Genomic DNA, 22569 nt, shown 5'->3' with positions numbered 1-22569 from the left:
TAATATAATGTCCTGCATAATTTTAGACGGTAAAAAAATCAGGTGACAACTTATGATAAGTAACACGTCTACAAAAAGAGGAAAAGAAAAAAAAAACATGAACATTAAATGAGTATTTTGTCATGTCGTTTCACAGCTTGAACTGACAAATCTTTCATACTGTGTTATGTAGGTTCTGTGATGCGTTGTCACTGACTTGCGACAAATAACTGAATCAAAGCATAGTTGGTGTATCAGAAGTAAAGGACAACTTCAATGGACCGTCATTAGAGTAGGTGATCCAAGCTACTTTGAAACAGCAAAATACAGAAGGACAACAAGACTTACAAAACATCTCATGGAGTCTCTGTCATACAAATCTCCCATTCGATCTGATAGATCAGCACGACTGACTTTCTCGTTAAGATTTGAATTAAACATAAACAAATAACTACATTTAGACCATCCCGATATTAATCGTCTGAACAGAGCATTACATGTGCAGCACATTGCGTCACTTCCGGCGAATTTTGCAAATATCTTGGAAGATCTATTGCAACGCCTTGAAATGGACGGACCAGACTGATTCTCCAACTCGTGCTGTTATCAAACTTTCAAAATTTGACGTCATCAATAACTAATTTATTACGTCATCACCGCTTTGGACATTGCCTTGGTTTAATACACCTGTTGTTGTGTAGTACACGGTTTCCTTGACAAACACATCCAGGAGAACACTTTGTTTTACATAATGCTTTCTGGTCTCGTTCATCGCACGAGCGCATACATCGTTTTGTGCATTGTCTATATATAGCACCTTCAGGGCAGTGTTCTGGAAATAAAACAATTAAACAAAGGTAAATATCTTAATTTCAATTCAAAACGCATAACGCTGATTAGTAGTTTAAAAAAGGTAGTGAGACCTTTGCAAACTGACGAACAATAACGCAATATGCCAGCAATAGTGAAAGTATTTTTTCTATGTATTTTTCCTTATTATTTAAGGTATTAATGACATTCTGTTTTTTTTTGCGTTTTCAATCAACGATATCTTATCCCAGTTGAACCAGTTATATGACAACAGTGTTATTTTTGGTACAGTTTAGGCCTTGGTTAAGGACAATAATTAACAAAAGATCTTTTAAACATTTCGCCAAATAAAACAGCATTAACAGCGAGAGTTTACCTGGGCAGAAGCGCTGATTGCTCCACGTTAACTGAATTCCTTCGTTGATGCATCTGTGGGCGTATGCTTTCACAGCCTCACATGCACATTGTTTGTCATCCGGGCACTCGCACATATCAGCTATACAAGATCTGAAAGGTACAAATTGGAGCGATATTATACAAAATCTTTCTCACATGTTTTACCAGTCTAATCGCATATGACGATGTTCATATTCTCGTGTAAAGGGAGAGAACTCGAAAAAAAAAAATGGCGGCAAAGCATTATCGTCAGGTTTCAACTTTCATGTAACAATAGATCGATTGAATTTGAAAACTGCAAACAAAGTGGCTTACGATTCAGACATGAAGTGACAAGACAGATGTCAACACGTGTGCGTGTTTAATAGTATATCAATATCAATAAGTTTGTTTATACCCGTACATGTGTTTACTCTAATTCAGTTACGTTTGATACTGCCAAATTGTGATATTTTAGTAATATAATAAAGAACTTTTCAAAAAGGGAGATACGCAACACGTTCGTACCACATAGTATAGTACCGAACTTAAAATTATTATGTCAATCATAGCTGGAGAATTAATGGAATTTCATTTCACGTCCTTTTTGTTAACGACATCTTACAGATAACAGGTGATTTCCACATCAATATATAGAGGTATAATCCATTATCGATATAAGGTGCTGTGTTCACACGCTTAATTAACATAGGTGTATTTCCCCAATACCGCTACATTACAAACACTGAACAGATATAAACGTATTTGTATATTTCGCCTGAAGCGTAAATTTCTGTCATTATTGATTAGTAACATTTCATCATATATATATTAACCAATATACACCTATAGACACGTATAGCATTAAGGAACCTCAAACCTCCTTTCATGAATAGTAAGGAATATATTTCCTCTGCGTATCAAAAGGAGGCTCTTTGCTGTTTATATATATATATTCTTTCCATTTTTTTTTTGTTACAGTACGATACAAACAAACATCTTTACACACACACCTGTACATGCATTAGAACTACTTGCTTGTGTAAACTTATATGATAGTTTAAATCTACATGACAAATTACTGAACGGAATGTAATAGACGAAAGGACGTCGGGTATATTCCGCCCTCACTAGAGATTTCTAATTCCTGATTAACAAAAATATATCTCTCAAGGACAACATGCTAGAGAGAGAGTTTTGTTAGACATAAAAACCACATATTAATTCTTAACACAACAGTATATTGAAAAGCTGGTAGAATTCGTCCTCGCAACAATATATATCTATGAGACTATAGGTCAAAGTTCAACTAATCCCCTGATGGTCTTACACATCACTATTTCAAATTCAGAATTTAACATCTAGTTTATCTAGATTTTGACATTTTTTTGATAAATTTTTTATTTCCCCTATTGCCTAGTAGTTTTTAGCACTTCAGGCTCCCGGCATTACTGACGAGTCAAAGAAAGCTACTGTATGTAATTCTAAATTTGTAACGGGAATATCTAATTGTTTCATTGTACATTGTTTCGTCTTTCTAGGACTCGTCAGTAATGCTACATCATACAGCTGTTTCGTCCTTCTAGGACTCGTCAGTAATGCTACATCATACAGCTGTTTCGTCCTTCTAGGACTCGTCAGTGATGCTACATCATACAGCTGTTTCGTCCTTCTAGGACTCGTCAGTGATGCTACATCATACAGCTGTTTCGTCTTTCTAGGACTCGTCAGTAATGCTACATCATACAGCTGTTTCGTCCTTCTAAGACTCGTCAGTGATGCTACATGATACGTTGTTTCGTCCTTCTAGGACTTGTCAGTGATGCTATATCATACAGCTATTTCGTCCTTCTAGGACTTGTCAGTGATGCTACATCATACAGCTATTTCGTCCTTCTAGGACTTGTCAGTGATGATATATCATAAGCTAGATTCCCCCGAGATGTCTAAAATCTCAATATTGGGTTCATTGACATCTTAACTCTATCTAATTAATATAATTTCACTGTTTCTTACAAAAGATACAAAAGAGAAAAAAATGAATTGAATAATTTATAAACTAGTTGTTTACATTACTTCATTGAAGAAATATTTTGGTGGCCAGTGATAAGAATAATAGGACAGGCGAGCGAAAGTTTTACTCATTAGTCTATTAACTGTGTTCTACATCTCGCTATATATATCTCACAAAGAGAGCTCATTCACCAATAACTCATGCTGATTCTGAAATATGAATCGACAAGGGTTAATAAAGTGCATATTGTAAATAAACATCTCTTTTTTATGCTGCCTAAGTCTGTCCATCCTTCAAGTTAATCTCCATAATTTATCATCACATAAACTTCAAACTCTATAATTTACAAGGCAAAAACATTGTAACATCAAGCATCTGGATGACTTTGACTATTTTCGAAGCATTCTATTAACCTTGTTTTAACCCACCTGTAATACTGCCTTACATCTACCAAGCGCCTACATCTGGAAAACACACTCGCTAAAAGATGGCTACATTCCCTTTTGGCACGTTTTCTCTTAGAACTGTCCGATTTACAAGGCGGTTCCGTTTTTTGAACATTTTCTTGGATTGTGCAGGCGGCTTTGCTTCCAACTCGCCATGTGTTACCAAAGTTTTCTCCATCAAGGTACACCTGGCCATCTTTGCCTTTCAAATCGTCAGTACTTATACCATTATAGTTCCCACAAAGTCCTCTCATTTTCTCCTTGTAACGACTGGGAATCGTCACTTCGATGAAACTATCACCATCCCAAATCACCTTTAGGCCAATGGCGGTCATCACCTTGACCGATTGACCATCTCGTACAACCGAGAATTCAGCGTGATTTGTATACGGAAGTTTAACACGTCTTCTGTTTACTTTCACATTCATTTTTTGATGAAGTCCAATTTTTACATTTCCAAGAAACAGTGTGACCATTCTCGTCCAAGTGAACCACGGTGAAGTACGTGCGTCATTTCGCACGCGTATGGAAAACGACTTAGTTACTATGTCTTCCGCCAGAAGGTATTTGCACGGTCCTTGAAAATTATAAATCCTTCCATCAAATGTTCTGTAATGAGGATCCCCAAACACAGTACACACGCCTTTGGCTGCAAAGATAGAAACACATCATAGTTGACCATGTCTGACACTATATTAAAATTTATGTAAATACAAATTTGGTAGTTTTATCTGCAATATACAACGTTTTTATCGAAGATCTGGATACTTTCTGATAGAAAAAATGCCCACGCTTAAATCCTGTCACTAATATATCATTACTACCTGACACTCCCATTACTGTCAGATTTTTGCGGTGACTCTATGGCTACCCAGGGCATAATGTGGTAAACCCATGTCGTGACACCGCATGTAGCACCCCTTATGACTAAACTTAATAAATTTCCACTCACAATTTATCAAATCAAAGTAAATAATACTTAAATTATCACGATGAAAAGCAAACAGTATCTATTTTTCAAAATCGTGTTAAAATAGTATACATGGAATGATTTTTAAAAAAACAATGGTGTTTTCATAATCCACAGCACGAAGGACAATACTGTTTCCGGAACACATGGCCTTCTTTTCCCTGTACTTTCCAGGAGTTTCAGCGTAAATATTTCTTTTGTTCATTGACTTTATTGTTTTATTGACTTTTATTTTGGGTTAAGTTTATGTTGGTATTTTTAATTTTTCTTCTCATATATGTAAAGTATATATGCAATCTGTCTCTAAATTCTCACCCAACAACTGAAAACAGAAGAGAAATCTTTGTTAAATTCGCCTTAAACTTATCTATGCCATTATCACTTTTTATGTTTTCAAAAATTGCTTGGTCCAATTAGTTTCATTTATGATCGTGTCCAGTGCCAATTACAAATAGCGATAGAAAACAGGCCAACCTTTCAACTAAAGCTTTAGCGCGAAGTCGTGTGGGTGCAGAATGTGGTTCGTTTATGTTAATAAATATGCCTATCGAGCTAGCATGGTCTTCTAACAGGTTCTAAAGCAAATCTTTACGCTCTTCAATGCAGTATGGAATGTTCTTAAACTGCCAGAGAAAATTTAATGTAGCTGAAACCCACTCTTGTCACATAACAACTGGTAATGAGAGTACTCGGATGTTTTGGTAATAAAGAGTAATGGCCGCGCTCTAGTGCTTTCCTATTTATCGATGGTAAGCTATTTGACTTGAAGATTATTTTCAACATAGCTAGAGAGTATCTTACAAATCTTAGAATCCCCCTCTTTAGTCTTTACCCACACAAACATTCTTCTGAGTCAGACATTGTTAGGTAGGTAATTGTTGAAATGCTTATATTTGTAACAAGAATTCGGCAATGAAACGTTGAATGCAGTCATATACTGTTTGATTATTCTGCTTCAAATTATACTTAATTACTTTTTAAGATCAATACTGCAGAATCAGCTCCGAAAGAAGAATGAGAATACCAGTCGCATACATACCTTCGGTACATCTCGGGCAACATTCACCATTTATGTACTGTAGTCGGTAACCCTGAAGTTGAAATAACATAAATTTGATATAAAAAGTGAAAATAGGAAAAATAATACCGTTGATATGACTAAAATGGGAGGAAAGCGAAACACGCCGCATCAACCGGATTTGAACACTTATATGTTTAACACGATAAAGCATCGAGTGCATTGTATCTGTCCTAACTTTGTCTTTGGGCCTGTTACGAAACAGAAATCGCATGATTTTCGTTACCCTATTTAATGGTTATGAATTTTGAAAAATCAAAATCTATGTGCAACTCAGAGTTAGATTTTCTGCGCTTTATCAGCAGACTATTTATGTAAAGCATTTTTACAAAGAATTTACTCTTGTATCGCGCTACTTATGTCCCTCTTCAAGTCTCTACGTTTTCGTTTTAAAACAATTTCCCTGGGCATACAACACTCTAGGCATTATTTCATAAATAACCTGCAACTGTTTCTTAAATGTTTAGAAAACGAACAAATAAAAAAAGCGAACCAAGTGAATAACCTAACATACTTCCTTAATTCAAAATTCATTAATTAGATATAATAAACTGATTAGGAGCCTTCATTGCGTGTCTTTGTGTTGGCACCATACTAATTACGATGAAAAATGAACCCGAATCATAGAACCCCACCAACGAGACAGTTTTAAATACGGCAATACGACTAGTATTATTTTTCATACCAAAACCTTCAAATCGGTAAAGATCTATTTCGTATGCTATGAGTATCCACTTGAACTGAAGAGCAATGCATAGGGAATCTTCATTTGGGGATTTTTTATAAAGCTTGGGGGACTAACTTTGACATATTTCGTAGCAAAGGCTGAGTATAGAAGTCTCCAAACCACTGTATTTAAGAACTACAAAACTAATGCTCTTTACCATGTGGATTTTTTTATATCATGAAGCACCTTTTTGATAAAAATCTCTGCAATGATATGCAACCTCTTGAAATCTTTGACGTTGTAGCTGGAATGGTTGATAACTTAGAAAAATATCGTGTTGCGAAACGTCTCGAATCACAGACATGAAGACCATGGTATTTAATTGGGAGGGAAATATATTAAATCAGAGACAATCTTCTATACTTCATCATGGTTGTCCTGATTTGAGACAGGTTAATGTTTTTAATAGATTCAAATAAATCCCTACTACCTTAAACATGTATAAAAGGTCAATAACTAACTCGCGAAAAAACATATCACATCAAAGAGTGAAAAAACGGAATTCCATTACGGAAAACAATCATAAAATGTGTCCAGACATACATCATGTTTTTATTTACAAGGGGATCATAAAGTTTATTATCAAGGCATAAACCTGAGGCAAAATGGAAGCTAACACAGACATGAACAGCAGGCGACAGTGAAGGTGAAACTAGTTAAATGAAGTTAACCTTCTCCTTTACAAACTTATTGTTGGTTACGAATTTTCCAATCACAAAAGTTCTATCAATTGTGGGATTATTTTGGATAAAACTCCTTTACAAACGTTTCAATAGATTCAAGCAAGGTATTACTAAGAATTGTTGACCCTTAACAAACCTTAAAAAATGTCTCCAGTTTCTACAATTTTGGTAGAACATTCATAAAAATATATTTCAACTCATAAAGATTAATAGAAATTCTCCACTAACGTTAGTGTACGACAGAGAAATCTCTACCCAAGGAAGAGACTCCTGACAGCCTAATCCAAGGCAATACACATTGGAGAATCTCCTCCGAGGGTTTATAAATGTCTCTGCCCTACCCTAAACTAAGGGAATGATCGGTGTAATTAGTGAATATAAATATGCGATATGTCGTCCGGCAATTATTAAAAACGTCTGGTAGCCCGACTCACTAGGAACGTCAAGAACAATGGCATGAACCCGAATGAGCACTTCCGGTTCACGCATTTTAATTATGTTTCACTATATGTTACATATCAGAAGGTGTCCAATATATTTTTATACTTAAAATTTACTTCGAGAGGCTACAAATTTTCGGTGGTATAACTTGTTGCAGGATAACTATACGCTTGAATAAAAAAGCAGCTGATCAATTGGAAACGAAGATAAATTTAATTATGTGATGATAAAACCGAATATGATACGCACGACTCTAGAATATAGTATTCATATTTTGACACGAGAAATGACATACACATACACAAGATTCTGCAGTGATATAACTCCTTTAAACAGCACGCAAACACTGCCAATGAAGTTTTAATGTTAACAACTATTGCCACGTTCAGATTCGGTTTAAACATATATAAAGTGTTCAAAACCTATACTAGATCAGTCTAGTCGCACTCTCCAACCTATCTTGTAATCAAAATACCAAATTTATGTTTTAGAAATGTAACATTTATCAATTTATTATGCTGAATTGCAAGTTTAAAGTATTCGACAGCAGTAAAGCCTAGCCATATCACGATAATGACGTGCCGTTCTAATTTCGCTGGTCATTACAATGTCTCGGCGTTACGAGAGTAATTATCGTTATATATATATTTGCTTTTTATCTGTTAACTAGCACGACTTTCCTCGCTAGCAAGAAGCTTTATCATAATGAAGACATATATAAATGCTAGTTTGTCACATAGATCTGCCAAACGCATTGTAGATGGTGCATCATATTGCAGTGACGACCGTAATATTATTTATAAGGATGGTTATTATATATTATCATTCAAAAATCGTTTTTCCTACTAATGACATATATATGTGTTTAAAGAACTAATGGAAGTTTAGGACTGGTACAAAGTAACAACATAATGGTATATTAAAAAAACTCATTTCTCCTTAATTAGGATGTACTTTTTCTTTAAAATTGTCCAGTACTGATTATTTGAAGTCAATTGATATCTTAGAAAAGAACCATAGACTTTGTTATTGTACCGTAAAATAAGGCTCTATTCGTCATGAAATTGTATTTGTATGGGACATTTCTGTAGGACCACCATGATTTTTATGCTACTTACTGAAGGACACCAAACAGTATTTCGACAATTTTGCACGTGACACCTGGTTGAGCCGTCATCACACGAACAGGTAGTACAAACATTTGGTCGCCATTTTTGTTCATGCTGTAATTGTAATTACCAATTTTAAGTCAACAAAATGATACAAATGATGGCATAATATGTATAAAATGTAAGATGAACATCTTAATAAAATAAACTGAAAAAACTTAATTACGGAATAAATTGATACCTGTATTTCAATTGTAAATGAAATCAATTGAATTCTATGGGTTTTTTTAAGACAAATTTACACATTATGGAAAAGCCAATTTCTGATTGTATAGTTTCAATAGACTTCGAGGTAATCATTTTTTATTTTACCATCAATGTTTAGATTTTTACATCTATCATCTTTTTTAAAGTTTTGAAAACAAGAATACAAACCCGTAAGATAGGACACATTTGGGTACAGAACAGACAAAAAAAAAAAAAAAAAGAATTTGAAAAACCCTAAATGAACTTATAAACGTTGGACCAAGTTAAATGTTTTCCCCGCCACATGTGGCTTCATCATAGTACGTTATATACCAATCATTATGTAATTCGATTGTAAGGTTGGACCTTCCTTGAGGTTTAAGAAATTTCCGGTAGGTGATGAAATTCTATCTGACATAGTCTTAACATTAATTTAAGTACTTTTTTTCATAGCAGAACTCAGTAACGCCTGTTAAAATCCGAATAGACATTCAACATCTACGCAAGCTGGAGAAGGCTTAAATCTAAAGCTAAATAGATGGAAAGAAATGTTAATATCAGGAATGTTTACGCGTGAGTAATAATCGGGTTTAAAGAAATTGCTGACTCCTGTATAAACAGTGCATTTGCCCCGTAAACACTTATTATGATGAAGACAAATATTGTTTTTCAACATCCTGTTGCAACAACTTATATGATACAACTGTAGGCATGGAGTCTGGTATCTAGATTGAATAGTAAACAGCCAAGACTGTTCATCAATATCAATTAGAAAAGAGGTCGTGTATTAAATCGACCTGGTTACATAAATAAATAAAAAATCTCACCATATATGTTTTATTCTTGTAGTCGCATGTCTGTTTTTCGGGACAAACACGACAACACGAGTTTTCTCGCTGCACAGTTTTCTCAAGAGGGCAAGGAAGGGGCGGGCATGTTTCCCGATCACAAATAAATGTTCCATCCTGAAACGGATGTGACATGATGAATAAGAAACAACAATAATTTCATAAAGTATTTCATTAATAAAATACACCTAAGGCATGCTTTTTTTAACCGAACTTATCCCCTAAATAATAATTGATGTTGTCATTTTTTGCAAGACTCAATGTAGCTTCCATTTTCAAAAGTTTTGAAGATTATACAAAAGTAAGAGATATGAACAGAGTACATTAAAAACATCAACATCCTTTATTAATGTAAATAACTCAAATCTTTGACGTTTTTTCTTCACATTACCTTGTCTCTTTATGCACTGAACGAAAAGAGAATTATGGAATTTTTAATATATAATTGTTACCAAGTGTCGCTGAAAAATTCAGGAGATATACCGAACAGTCAAAGCAGGTTTTAATCCATCAATGTATATAGACAAGTTAACGCCGTTGAACTGAGATCAATCAAAATATCAAAGTAAAATATAAATGCTTTCCATCGAAAGAATTTCATAAAATGATGGATCTACAGTGAGTGTAAAATTATGTAACAAATTTGATTAAATAATATGTAAAACATCTTTTGAACTTTTGAAATAATTAATAATTGTTAAATATGTCTCATATCACCTCATACGATATCAAACGCCCTGTTATGAAGTATCACAACAGTGCATACGAGTTTATTTGGTGTAGAGAGGTTATGTAAAACATATCCCTTTAACTTAAACACCCCTGATGTGTTTGTCTTCCTTGATGCCTTATCCTCTTAAAATGTTGGATCTACACCAACATTCATAAGAGATCAGTTTCTGCAAAATCATTATTTTCGTGGGCTAGATTTTCTTGGTTCTGTCACAAACCTTTATTTCGTGGATGTTTGATTTCGTGAGTAAAGATAGCTCCATCAATTTACTTTTTTAATTTCAAGAGTCCAAGACATATGAATTCAATAATTAATAGTACCAAAGAAATCAAGGAAAATAACTTTACCACGAAAATGAATGATTTTACAGTACACAAACAACACATTTTTTATTGTGTCTTTATAAATCACCTATTTCTATCTTCATAAATACATTCATATATGAAAATATGTTTTTCTTCAAAATTTCTATATTTCCTTTTATGAAGTTTTACGCTTCATTTTGCTTTCCACTTCTTACTTTTTTCTTTACTTTTCAGAATTATAGTATGTTTTTTAAAGTGGCATTCCTTCGTTGATTATATCAGATTATAAGAAAAAAATAAAGTGGAAATGGGAGAAAACCACTTAATATTCATTAATAATGCATTCAACGTCCAAAATTAACCCAAAATATTAAAATACATAGTATATGAAATTCTTAATTCGGTCCGCATATAACCAACGTTTGTTAATGGTACGTGCATTTGTAATTTCAGTACATTTGCATGCTAATATCATAACTAATCGACACTGAAATCCTTCTTCAGGGATAAATTAAAAAAACACAATAACGTAGCATTTTCTGCCCGTCAAACAAAGAAATATCCCCGAATGTATTATGAAATAAACTAATTTCAAAGAATACATATCATTACTTACCACACAAAGACAGCTTGTACAATTTCCTGGTCGGAATGTCTCTCCGCTTTTGTAGATTTTATACTGAAAGAAACATTTCCCTCCAGGAAGATTGAATATCCTCCTTAGACCTGTAAAATATAAATCATAGAAGTTACCATGGTGATAAAAAAGGGAATGTTATATAATATAAACCCAACTTAATACTGATCGATATAAATCTTATATATATATATTGAAAATCTGTTGTAACGGTGTGGTGAAGAATCCAGATCTTATTATGTAAATTATGTAAATCTTATCCAGGTAAGATCTATTATATGAATAAGGTAAAGCTTATCCATGTATTATCTGATTATGTAAATTATATAAAACTTATCCGGTTAAGACTTTACTATGCAAATCTCACCCAGGTAAGATCTTTCTATGTGAATTATGTAAAGCTGATCCATGTATGATATTATTATGTAAATTATGTAAAGTTTATGTAGGTAAGATTAAGTACAGGTCAAGTACTGATGTAAGCCCGACATTCTTGTCACACTTTAAATATCTTACTAAAACATCAAGGATATATTGGCATGTTAAGCACTTATGATTTCTTTGTCTGCATACTCTTCGTTAAACTATTTTTTTCTGTTTTGTTTCTGGTCTTCGGGAGTAATTACGTCTAATTTAGTTTAAAATAGATTTCAAGAGAATATAGCTGTAAAAGTTATTTTTTAATGAAAACAGGATTATGATTATGAAACATACACCAAGGGCGTAACTTAATGATCTATCGAGGGTTGAAAACAATAATTGGATGTAATTTAACTAAGAACATGAAACAATTAAAATATTCATTTTGGTTTAACGCACCATATTGTTCATATCATTTAAGAGGACATAATGGTCAGTATCATGTCACTGCACCTCGTTTCATTGCATGGTTTTATGCCAGAATAAGGACTTCGAGCCATACAATACGAGATGACATCATAGTATGACGTAATACATTTACAGTAAAGACATTAACTTTAAGAAGACGAAAATGGGACTGTTGTCATTATTCAAGGTGTTTTTATATTCTAAAAGATGTTGATGGGTAATTATCTTGGAGAAGTTTATGCCTGAGGATCTAATTGTATAATGCTTGCGGCTGTTGAAGCGCGCGTTTGCGTTTTCCAGAAAGAAGACAAGTTCCCGGTTATTTGCCCGATTTAATCCTTTCTAACTGTAAATGACACATTCTCGGAAGCCAATTTTTATTCTTCTGAGAACATTGCTAAAGTAAATAGGGCACTCAATTTAATAGGCATACGCGATTGATTAACATATTTTAATACAAGTAGCGCTACATGATGAAATAAGCTGCACCATACAACAGTTTCGTCCTTCTAAGATTCGACAATGATGCTAAGGGCCTAAATCCTGAAACCTAGGAGGCGGTTAAAACTTATTATGATATTTCATATGACACGGACATTTGCAAATAAGAAATAAAAAAACTTGATTTTTTAAAAATATTTTTCCAGTTTGTTAAAAAAGTAGTAATATATAAAATCTTTAAAGGATATCAAATATCAAAATAATGTTTAGATATGCACCTTAATTGCCCTACCATTTTATGTAATCTGTTCATCAGTGAATTAAAAATATCTTTTTAAATCATCTTGGATTTATTTGCAATCGCGGAAGACGCGTTTGAGAAACATGTTGCGCAAGGTCAAGTATATTACACTCTAGCTGTTTCATTACTCCGCCATGGTAACTTTACCAGCATTGAACCCGTGTTAAATAGGAAGCATTACGGAAACCCATAGAAAAATATTCCCGTGAAAAAACAATCGATAGGTTTCTGATATTTATGGGGAAGTTTTACGGTCGTCATAGTGGTGTCATTGAGCAATATTCTATTTCTTTGTGAGATATCAAGCTGCACGTATGTGATGCTCGTTAGTTTACCCGTTGGTTCCTTTGTTGTATACTTGTTCTCATTTGGGAACATGACATTGCTCACTTGGATTGACCAAGGTTTACTTGGCAGGTGTCGTCGATAAAGCAGAAGAAGCTTTCTCTTCCGAAACACCTGGTCTTATTATCATTGTACTTTTTCAGGAGTCTCAGCAGAACACTTTCTTTTGTTCATATTGAATTAGAGTTTGGATTATGATTATGTTGACATGTTGGTATTTTCTTGTTTATTGATAAAATGCACAGTAGAAAGATCACAAATGTCTATACATATTGATAATGTCTAGCACCAATGTTGACATGAAGGCAACCACTGATGAATACCCTGGTTCCATTTGCCGTACCACTCATTATTCTACACATTTCCTGTCAAATCAGCTGAAGGTATTGGTCGCCAACACTCCTTCGTATTAAATAACAAAATGGATTCTTAAAATGATCACGTGGGCATATTAACCCCATAAGCTCTTTAAAAACCCTAAAAACAGGAAATACCGATGTGTCAATGGAATTTATATACAAACTCAAAATCAGTAACAAACAGAACAAAGGAAAGATGTACATGGTTACCTCTGAATAAGACTATATGTTACAGAAGGATTGGCAACTACTTCAACCCTAACGATTTTATCTGTGGTTTATCAACGTATAGCTTATAGCTTGATGCTAACAGGCTTCTGTAGAAAAATTGTTTTTAATGCTGTATATAATCGTATAATGCGTTTTTAGAACAGGTTTTCCGTAACAAATTCTAACCAAGTTCAAGTGTAAATATGTCCGGCGAAGTATGAAAAACACATGCATTTTCATTGTAATACAAATCTGTTATCAACTTAAGCTTGGAGATATTTTAGATAAAATGCTATTCATAATCATTATTTTTCGCAGTAAATATAGGTCAGAACGTTCCAGAGGAACACCACGGGACGTGCATTTGCACGTTTAAGAGATGCATCGGTGTTGTATAAAAACTTAAGTACAAACTTACTCGTTATCACTACTCCTATCCATCAACTGCTCTCCACGTTGGCCATAAATTGACAAGACATGGTTTGATATTTCGAAAGATTTTTTTTTTCATTTTTGGATGCGCGTATTAAGATAAGACTTAGTATGTCTTAGTGCCTAAAGTCAAGATTTCTCGAATAATGATAAAACTTATTTCGAAATCTTTTATCAGATTCATACTTGATACACTTTTCAGATGAAATTTCAACAAGTTTCTCGAAAACAATATTTTGAATGTCATCACATATAAAACGCTATCGTGTAATTCATTTTGAATCATGCTATTCAGATGAAATGATTTTAATGAATGTAGAACAAAAGCTAATATGTATGGATAATTTGATTAATTTGAGCCCATTTATACCTTTACATTTACAGTAATTAACTTCCCTTCATGTACCATTCACTATCATGACGTTGTGACCGTTACTTAAGAGAGCCGTTATTTGATTAATTTCTATTCTTGCACGCCTTGCTTCGCCTAGCCCCTAAATAAATATCAGTGATTCTCTATTTTCAGTAGCCGACAGTCCCGCATTCGCCTTGCCTCCTATAAACTTGACCGATCATCTATATTTCAGTGCCTGACAATCTCGGCTTCGCCTTTACTGATATAAAGTTGGTCGACACTCTATTTCAATACCTGACAATCTCGGCTTCGCCTTTACTGATATAAAGTTGGTCGACCCTCTGTATTTCAGTACCTGACAATCTCGGCATCGCCTTGACGTATTAAACATTTTACATCTTGTTATCGTGCCTCTAACAATTTACCTTCTAGTTTGCAAAAACAAGTGACTAATATGAGCAAAAGAAAGATTTACACAGAGACTCCAACTCCTGGAAAAGTACAAGGAGAAGAAGACTATGTAATCCGGAAGAGTAAGCAATTGCTCTATCGGCGAACCTGGTTTGTGAATTCCAAGTAAGTAATGTCACGTTCCGAAATGAGAACAAGGTCAGCAACAGAACTTCTAGGCATAATAACAAACATCAAACACGTCCAACTCCACATCACACTAGGAAATAGAATATTCTACAATGAGGTAATGATGACGACCGTAGTATTACCCAAAGACTTCTTGTCGAAGTGCCACGACCACAAATAATGGTTGCCAACGTTCTAATCTGTGTATGGACATATGCCGAGCTAACATACTTTTTTTATTTATATTCTCGTTACTTCCGATGTCAAGACATGAATGTGGCAGAGACTATTCGCACATTTAATGACCAAACAGTTTTTCCAAATTGAAATCATTGTGTTGAAACTATTCTAATTCTGTTACATCAAGGTAACATATAGCGCGATTATATAATGGTTTGAATTTTACAAAGTCAAGTATGGTATTGAATGTAATGCTTTAAATGACTTCCACGCAAAATCATGAAAAAAAAATGCCTTCGTTTTTGCAGAATTTGTTGTTGAAGAAATCCTTGTTTAACTCTTGTGTCTCATACTATCGGTACAGAAGCAATTGAAATATCATTGCTTGTTCTGTTGGATATGCAAACGTGAAATATAGTCCAAATTGTTTTTTGTTCGTCAGTTTTCATCCTAGATACATAATAACTTATATTTCACCTAAAAATCAAACTTAATCCATCATTTTTTGCACAATTGACAAAGGCCGAAACAGATGTATGCTAAACTGCGTTGAATCCGTATAAGTAGTTTGTTTTAAAATGAAACTGGATCAACTTATTCCATCTTTGTAAAAAATAATAAGCTTGTCTTTTCTTGCATGAAAAACCCGCTGTTGCTAACTATTAAAGATAGTATAAAATAACATATATGTTCTAGTGTTTTGGAGTGGTTTATTGACCTTCGCTTTGTAATATGAAATTATCGTTACTGACCTTTACACACTTTACAGCAGGAACCAGGAGGCTGCCATATCACGGTTTTAGGACAATTTAAAACTGGACATGTCTCTTTCTCGCAGGAAACTGTTCCATTCTGGAATAATAAAGCAAAGAATTGATGACAGAGATTTAAAATTATTGAATTTATGGACAAGTCAAATCTGACCGACCAAATTATTCCCAGTGGAAGAGAAGATTAGAGGTAAACACAATGGGACAAAGGACTTTTTTTAATATCATAAAAGAAAATAAATGTAAAAATAACCGATAATTAAAAAAAACTAATTATATAATGAGCTCACCATGACAATATCACAAAATTAACAAAGAACGTAATACACTATCGACATGTAGACAAAACCATAGTTCTGTTAAAAGAATTAACATTAAGATTCTTGAAAGGTGCAAAATGAATAAGAGGTAGTATTAAAAAAAGATAAGAGTCTGCTGATTTATCGGTTACATTTGCCTTGTAAATTTTGAAAACCCCTCTGGTCGCAAAATCCACTGCAATGGATAAATATTTAATATTCCAAAATCTGATATCTCAAAAATGAAAAATGAAAGTCATTTAAGATAAGGAGCTTCTCAAATTTTAAAACGAATTTTGAAAAGGGATTCATGGGTTTCGACCTTAAACATTTATCAAACGATTTTTGTTTTCATTTCAAATGTGTCAAAGATTGACATTGATTTGAAAGATATGTAGCCGAATGAAAAAAAAATCCTGTTAAATACAAATCTGGAAAAAGCAAATACTATGACATATAAATTCACCTTGGGATGGCCCCAAGTTCTAGTTGTGTATATCAAATAACAAGGCTGTCCTCGTAATAGGAGAGAATAAAAACTACTGACGTACTGGCAAAGAAATGATAGATATAGGGTTAGATTAGCGATCTGGTTACAACTGGAGTTTAAAAAGGTTTAACCAATTTTGTCACACTACAAACAAACCCTAGCATAAATCAAATACCCCTGGGAGCTCACTTTCCGATTTCAATACCTATTTTGTTATTAACAAAACAGACCCCCGCGGTTCGGACGACAGACCAAAAATGTCATGAGAGAAATACTTGGAAAAAAGGTTAATAACTCTCCTGACGTATCCACCGAGAATGTAATTAGTTAATTATCTTCATTCAACGTAATTATAAATTGCTAAAACCTGGATTAGTTTTACGATAGAACAGCACTAAGTATTGTTTCATATAGGTATTGTGTAGAACTGCTATTGTTTCATAGGTAAGTCACCAATAACTGACAAATTCTACCTTACATATTTACGATACTTTCTTCGAATGAGCTTTATCATACAACAGTCTTTTTCTTCTATAGGACTCATCAGTGATGCTGTATAATACAGCTGTTTCGTCCTTCTAGGAATCGTCAGTGATGCTGCATCATACAGCGGTATCGTCCTTTTTAGGACTCGTCAGTGACGCTACATCATACATCGGTATCGTCCTTTTTTAGGACTCGTCAGTGACGCTACATCATACATCGGTATCGTCCTTTTTTAGGACTCGTCAGTGACGCTACATCATACAGCGGTATCGTCCTTTTTCAGGACTCGTCAGTGATGATATATCATACACCTGTTTCGTCCTTCTAGGACTCGTCAGTGACGCTACATCATACAGCGGTATCGTCCTGTTTTAAGACTCGTCAGTGACGCTGCATCATACAGCTGTTTCGTCCTACTAGGACTTGTCAGTGATACTACATCATACAGCGGTATCGTCCTTTTTAGGACTCGTCAGTGATGCTGCATCATACAGCTGTTTCGTCCTTCTAGGACTCGTCAGTGACGCTACATCATACAGCGGTATCGTCCTTTCAGGACTCGTCAGTGACGCTTAGGCCCTCAATTAAGAAATGCCTTGAACTTCAGATTTTTTAATTAAATGGAATTCAATATTTGCTTTCCCGATTGACTTCGAATTCGTTGGAAGTAGATAATGATGATTTGTTTCTCGTAGTGAGTAGGTCGGTAATGAAAATTAAAGATGAAGAATGTGAAAAATGTACGTATACTCTTTGCAGTTGATTGTCATCTTGCAAAAAGGCTGTAGGTTACTAAGCTGACATTCTGTTGACATTAGACAATACGTAAATACTTTGTAGCACTGGTAACGATACTTTTGATATTTATTTAAATGGTTTCTACAACAGACAGTAGCTGATTAATTATAACAGTTCATTTCTGTGCGACTTGCAATCAAGAAATAAAGAACCTGTCTGCTTACAACAAAATACACACTTTACGTAAATCATAAACAATGAAAATAAAACAACTGAGTTTTTGTCTAAACTCATTTATCACAATGCCAACTGTTGATGAAAAATAATTCATATTTCAAAACGATTATCTTATTATATTCCAATTAACTTTCTCACGCTAAATTTGGAATATAATCTATACGATTATTCTTTCTACCTAATCACTCATCTGTATCATATTTTATTATAAAATAGCCATGATATTGATGGTTCTATGTGATGAAAGCTGTAATATCCTTACAGACAGACAGATTGTCCAGGTACAGGTGCGTGGGCGAGATCAGGATCCAGGTAAAAGAAATACGTAATTTTCTTTAATATTTGTTAAGTGTAGGGGGCTATTTAGCAGACAGGTATTTAAACTGTCATTTTAATTTTCTGAGGCAAATTATATTTGACAGACATAAATGTTCATATTTTTTCCTGTGTGTAAACTAATAGAAGTCTATATTTGACAATTGATTTATTTTCTCTTTGCTCTTATTTGGTATCTCGTGTGACGAACTCGCGAAGACATCGGCATTTCTTTTCCGACGACGGCGGCTGCGTCAACATTTGTTTAAAACAGATATACAAGTATTATCGTCACTAAGTCTGGTTAAGCAACCGTATATTAGTTTGTTTTCAATAAGTATTGCAACATATGCAAGTAGACAATTGAAAGAAGTTTGTTAACTAATTGTGCATATTCCGGGGGAAAACTATGTAGAACCATCCCAACGGTCACTTAAAATTCCGGATTTTACCTACAGTTTAATGTTAATTGAACTTCCTTAATAAATTGGGACAAGTGAAATTTTTTTTGTTCAGGTCTGTGTTGAGTTTTCTTACTCTCAAAATATTGGAATATACTTATATCTAAATCTAATTATTGAACACATACTTCAGATTCTTAATTCCACCTACAATTTATCATTAATTGCAATTAAATCTTCCATGTTGAAGCAATTGAAACAATAAAAAAAATATTAAATCACCAGAAATACCATAAACTTGTCAACTATGTCCAGACAAGATCCATCAACAAATAAAATATATCTTACTAGATTAATTTAACCATTCAGGGATATTGATGGAAAAAATCAACCCTTGACTTCGTTTGATACATACCGTACAAGAACACTTTGTACACAGATCTGTTGAGAGTGGAAACACGTCACCTTCATTATAAGTTTTCCCGTCGTACTGACAACCTAGAAATGAAAAGCATACGGTATGAACCGTCTATCACAGCGTGAAATGGACCGCAATTCAATAAACATCATACCACAAAACGGATACACATTTAGTTGACAATATAATAGATAAATGCATATTTACGGAAGTTTGAGTTCTTTGATCTGTGATATATTTAACAGGTAAGACGATATCGGTTCAAAAGGTATAATAATTACATATCTATCAACATTGATGTTTCTAAATCTAATCTAACGATGTAAATGCCTATCTTACACATACAAAACACAGCTAGTGGCAGCAGTTATAAGGACATTTATGTAGAATCCAGGTGAAAAAGTGTCGGTTCCCAACTTAGACAGATATTTCAATTGGTGAAAAATACCAATACACACCGAGTAATGATACATCATGTTATATGAGAGAAAGTGAAACACAAGGAAGTGTAAGTAAACTGACCTAGTTCCGTTGTACTTTTACAAAGTTCGAGAGAAAGATTTTTTCCCCATTTTAATGTGTCGATGATGACCTACACAATTTTTTTACCTATTTGGTTTAAACTTTACTTATGGTGGAAAGGAATAGAGAGACTTCACAAGAGATAATTACAAATTCCCAGCAGCCGTGTATCGTTTAATTTGGTTTTAGAATCTATATACTGTAACCGTGGAACTTTTTGCGGGGAGTTAATTTTGCGATTTCTATTGGTAAACTATACGCTTGGGGGTTATTTTCGCGATCAATTTTCTGTTTGCTTCGTCTATGAAATTAATTCACATCACAAAATATTACGCGTGGGGAATGTTTGCGCGGTCTAACAACCTTCGCAAGATTATTGTAAATTCCCCCTTGCGTAAATGTTCGCGTTTACAGTAGTCATTATTACTAAAAAGGGGAACTTTGGATCTATTTTCTTTAACGTCCGTGCTTTGGTATCTACTTTTAGCGCTTTTCGCGCTGAGAGTACTGCGCTAAAATATGATGACGTAAATTGCTGTTTCTGTTTGCTGTTCATATGGAAATTATTGCTAGTTTGCAAATACATCAATGACAAAAACTGGTTATTCGCTAAAATGTGAGAGTCTCAAATTGTGTGATTTTATAGTATATAACTTCATAAAGCCACTTATCTTGTTGTTGATATATCTGTATACACAATATAATGTGATACAACAGACCGTACATTTATTTCAATTTGTGAAAATGAAATATCATACCACAGGTCAATGTAACCGATATCCGTTATTAATTTACTCCTCTGTGTGGAAAGCTGCGCGTACACACTGATAACAGTGACATATCGCAGCGCCGCTTACTGAATTCGCTTCTTTCAGAAAGTGAAGAATATCAATGACATTAACTAGACAATTAACAAGTTCACGCAAAAATTGTTTCTTTACAAATAGCTTTCGTAAGATTCTGACTTTTATGACTGGTGTACTGCTATTGCATACCACGGATAATGTTTCATGTTTGTTTATTTCGTGCTGATTGCACCGGTTACACATATTTCGTTCCGTTTAATTAAAAAAAGCTCCGATGACAAATCAGTAAAATATATTCACGCCAATATGGCGATTCTATCACATTCTATTCTGTCAGGGGTTCTCAATACACAAACAGAACAGATTAATTTCATTCAATTATGAAACATTGATAATTCGAAAGTAATGTAACAGATTGACATGGTGAAGATATGAGTACCTCTTATTCTGTGTTTAATTATGGCGGAGTGGATAATTCGCTCGGTACATAAAAAAATTATGGATATCCAAAAAATGTTTATATCTTCTAGAGCCCCATTACCGCTACAGAGTAGTTCATAAATAACATTTACACGTAATAACGCGTTCGCCAGTCGAAGCTGTCAAAATAACATGTGAGAGGATTTTTATTGCCATCCTCTTGAAAAATTGATCATCATCTCATTATAGAGTAGTATAGTAACATTTAGCGTCCTACACCTTACAATTGATTGTCTGAAGAAATTATCGACAAAGAGATAATGATTCGGCGTGATGGGTTCACGTGTGACTGAGGGAGAAACATGGTGTTAGGTTTATGGACAAAAACGTGCTAGTTGTGTGCTAAAGTGATCGTATTTCTCAGAGGCAAACTATGAACAATATACATATACTTCCACTATGGGTATCTGTATCTAGAATATTTCGCCTCCATATTTAATAAATACGGCATTTCATATTAAATGATACAGAATATTTTTATTTTTCAATTAGTACCAAATTATCTAGGGGTTATTGTTTCCAAATAAATGTTGGGTCAGTTCAGTTACCCCCCCACCCCCACCCCCGCACACACACGCACATACACATCTAATATCATTGTCGTCTTCTCATCTCTCGTTTCCTCTAGTTTTTTTTATGTTTCTACTCCTTTGTACTCACGTTCACTTCAATGCTTATTATGTTCTGTGATATGCAAGTATGGTTTTTGCATGATTTATTATATTAACTGTGTTTATTATGTGTAAGCATGTACATGTATGAATATTTATGTGTGCATGTCAATACTAAATCAAGAGATGAATAAAGAAAGATTTACACGGAGGCCTCTGAGAAAGTACAAGGAGAATAAGACCAGGTGTCCCGGAAGGGTAAGTGTCTTAGCTGCATTGACGACACCTGCCATGTAAACACTGGTCAACGCAATTATGTAATGCCACGTTCTCAAATTTTCATCAATAGTGATTTGTATTTGAGTGCCAATTGACTAATTCATACATAGAGGTTTCTTTTCTTTCTCGATCTAGTCATTGCTTTTGTTCACTTCTGACTCTTCATTGTCCCTAAATCCCGTATGAAGTATTTGAACATCGATAATCCCTACAATGTTACCGCACCTACATCCCGAATGGAACAATCCATCCCTCACTTACAGACACACATTTGCTATGGTTTATT

General features: G+C 34.1%; 1 protein-coding gene across 1 annotated transcript in view; it reads right to left on the bottom strand.

Moving 5' to 3' along the window:
* Window positions 1–632: 632 nt before the first annotated feature.
* The window catches only part of LOC132563873 (BMP-binding endothelial regulator protein-like), a 70777-nt gene continuing 48840 nt past the window's right edge, over window positions 633–22569 (bottom strand). The window contains exons 5-13 of the mRNA XM_060228636.1: window positions 19583–19665; window positions 16184–16283; window positions 11381–11490; window positions 9706–9843; window positions 8642–8746; window positions 5634–5685; window positions 3607–4273; window positions 1166–1296; window positions 633–811 (exon numbers count right to left, since the gene is read on the bottom strand). Of these exons, the coding sequence (XP_060084619.1) occupies window positions 633–811; window positions 1166–1296; window positions 3607–4273; window positions 5634–5685; window positions 8642–8746; window positions 9706–9843; window positions 11381–11490; window positions 16184–16283; window positions 19583–19665 (1565 nt within the window). The remainder of the gene's footprint in view (window positions 812–1165; window positions 1297–3606; window positions 4274–5633; window positions 5686–8641; window positions 8747–9705; window positions 9844–11380; window positions 11491–16183; window positions 16284–19582; window positions 19666–22569) is intronic.

The sequence above is a fragment of the Ylistrum balloti genome, unplaced genomic scaffold, assembly GCF_031769215.1.
Source record: "Ylistrum balloti isolate Yb309-2 unplaced genomic scaffold, AGI_CSIRO_Ybal_v1 Utg369676, whole genome shotgun sequence".
In the NCBI taxonomy this organism is placed as follows: Eukaryota; Metazoa; Mollusca; class Bivalvia; order Pectinida; family Pectinidae; genus Ylistrum; species Ylistrum balloti.
This window is presented reverse-complemented; position numbering and strand designations above follow the sequence as displayed.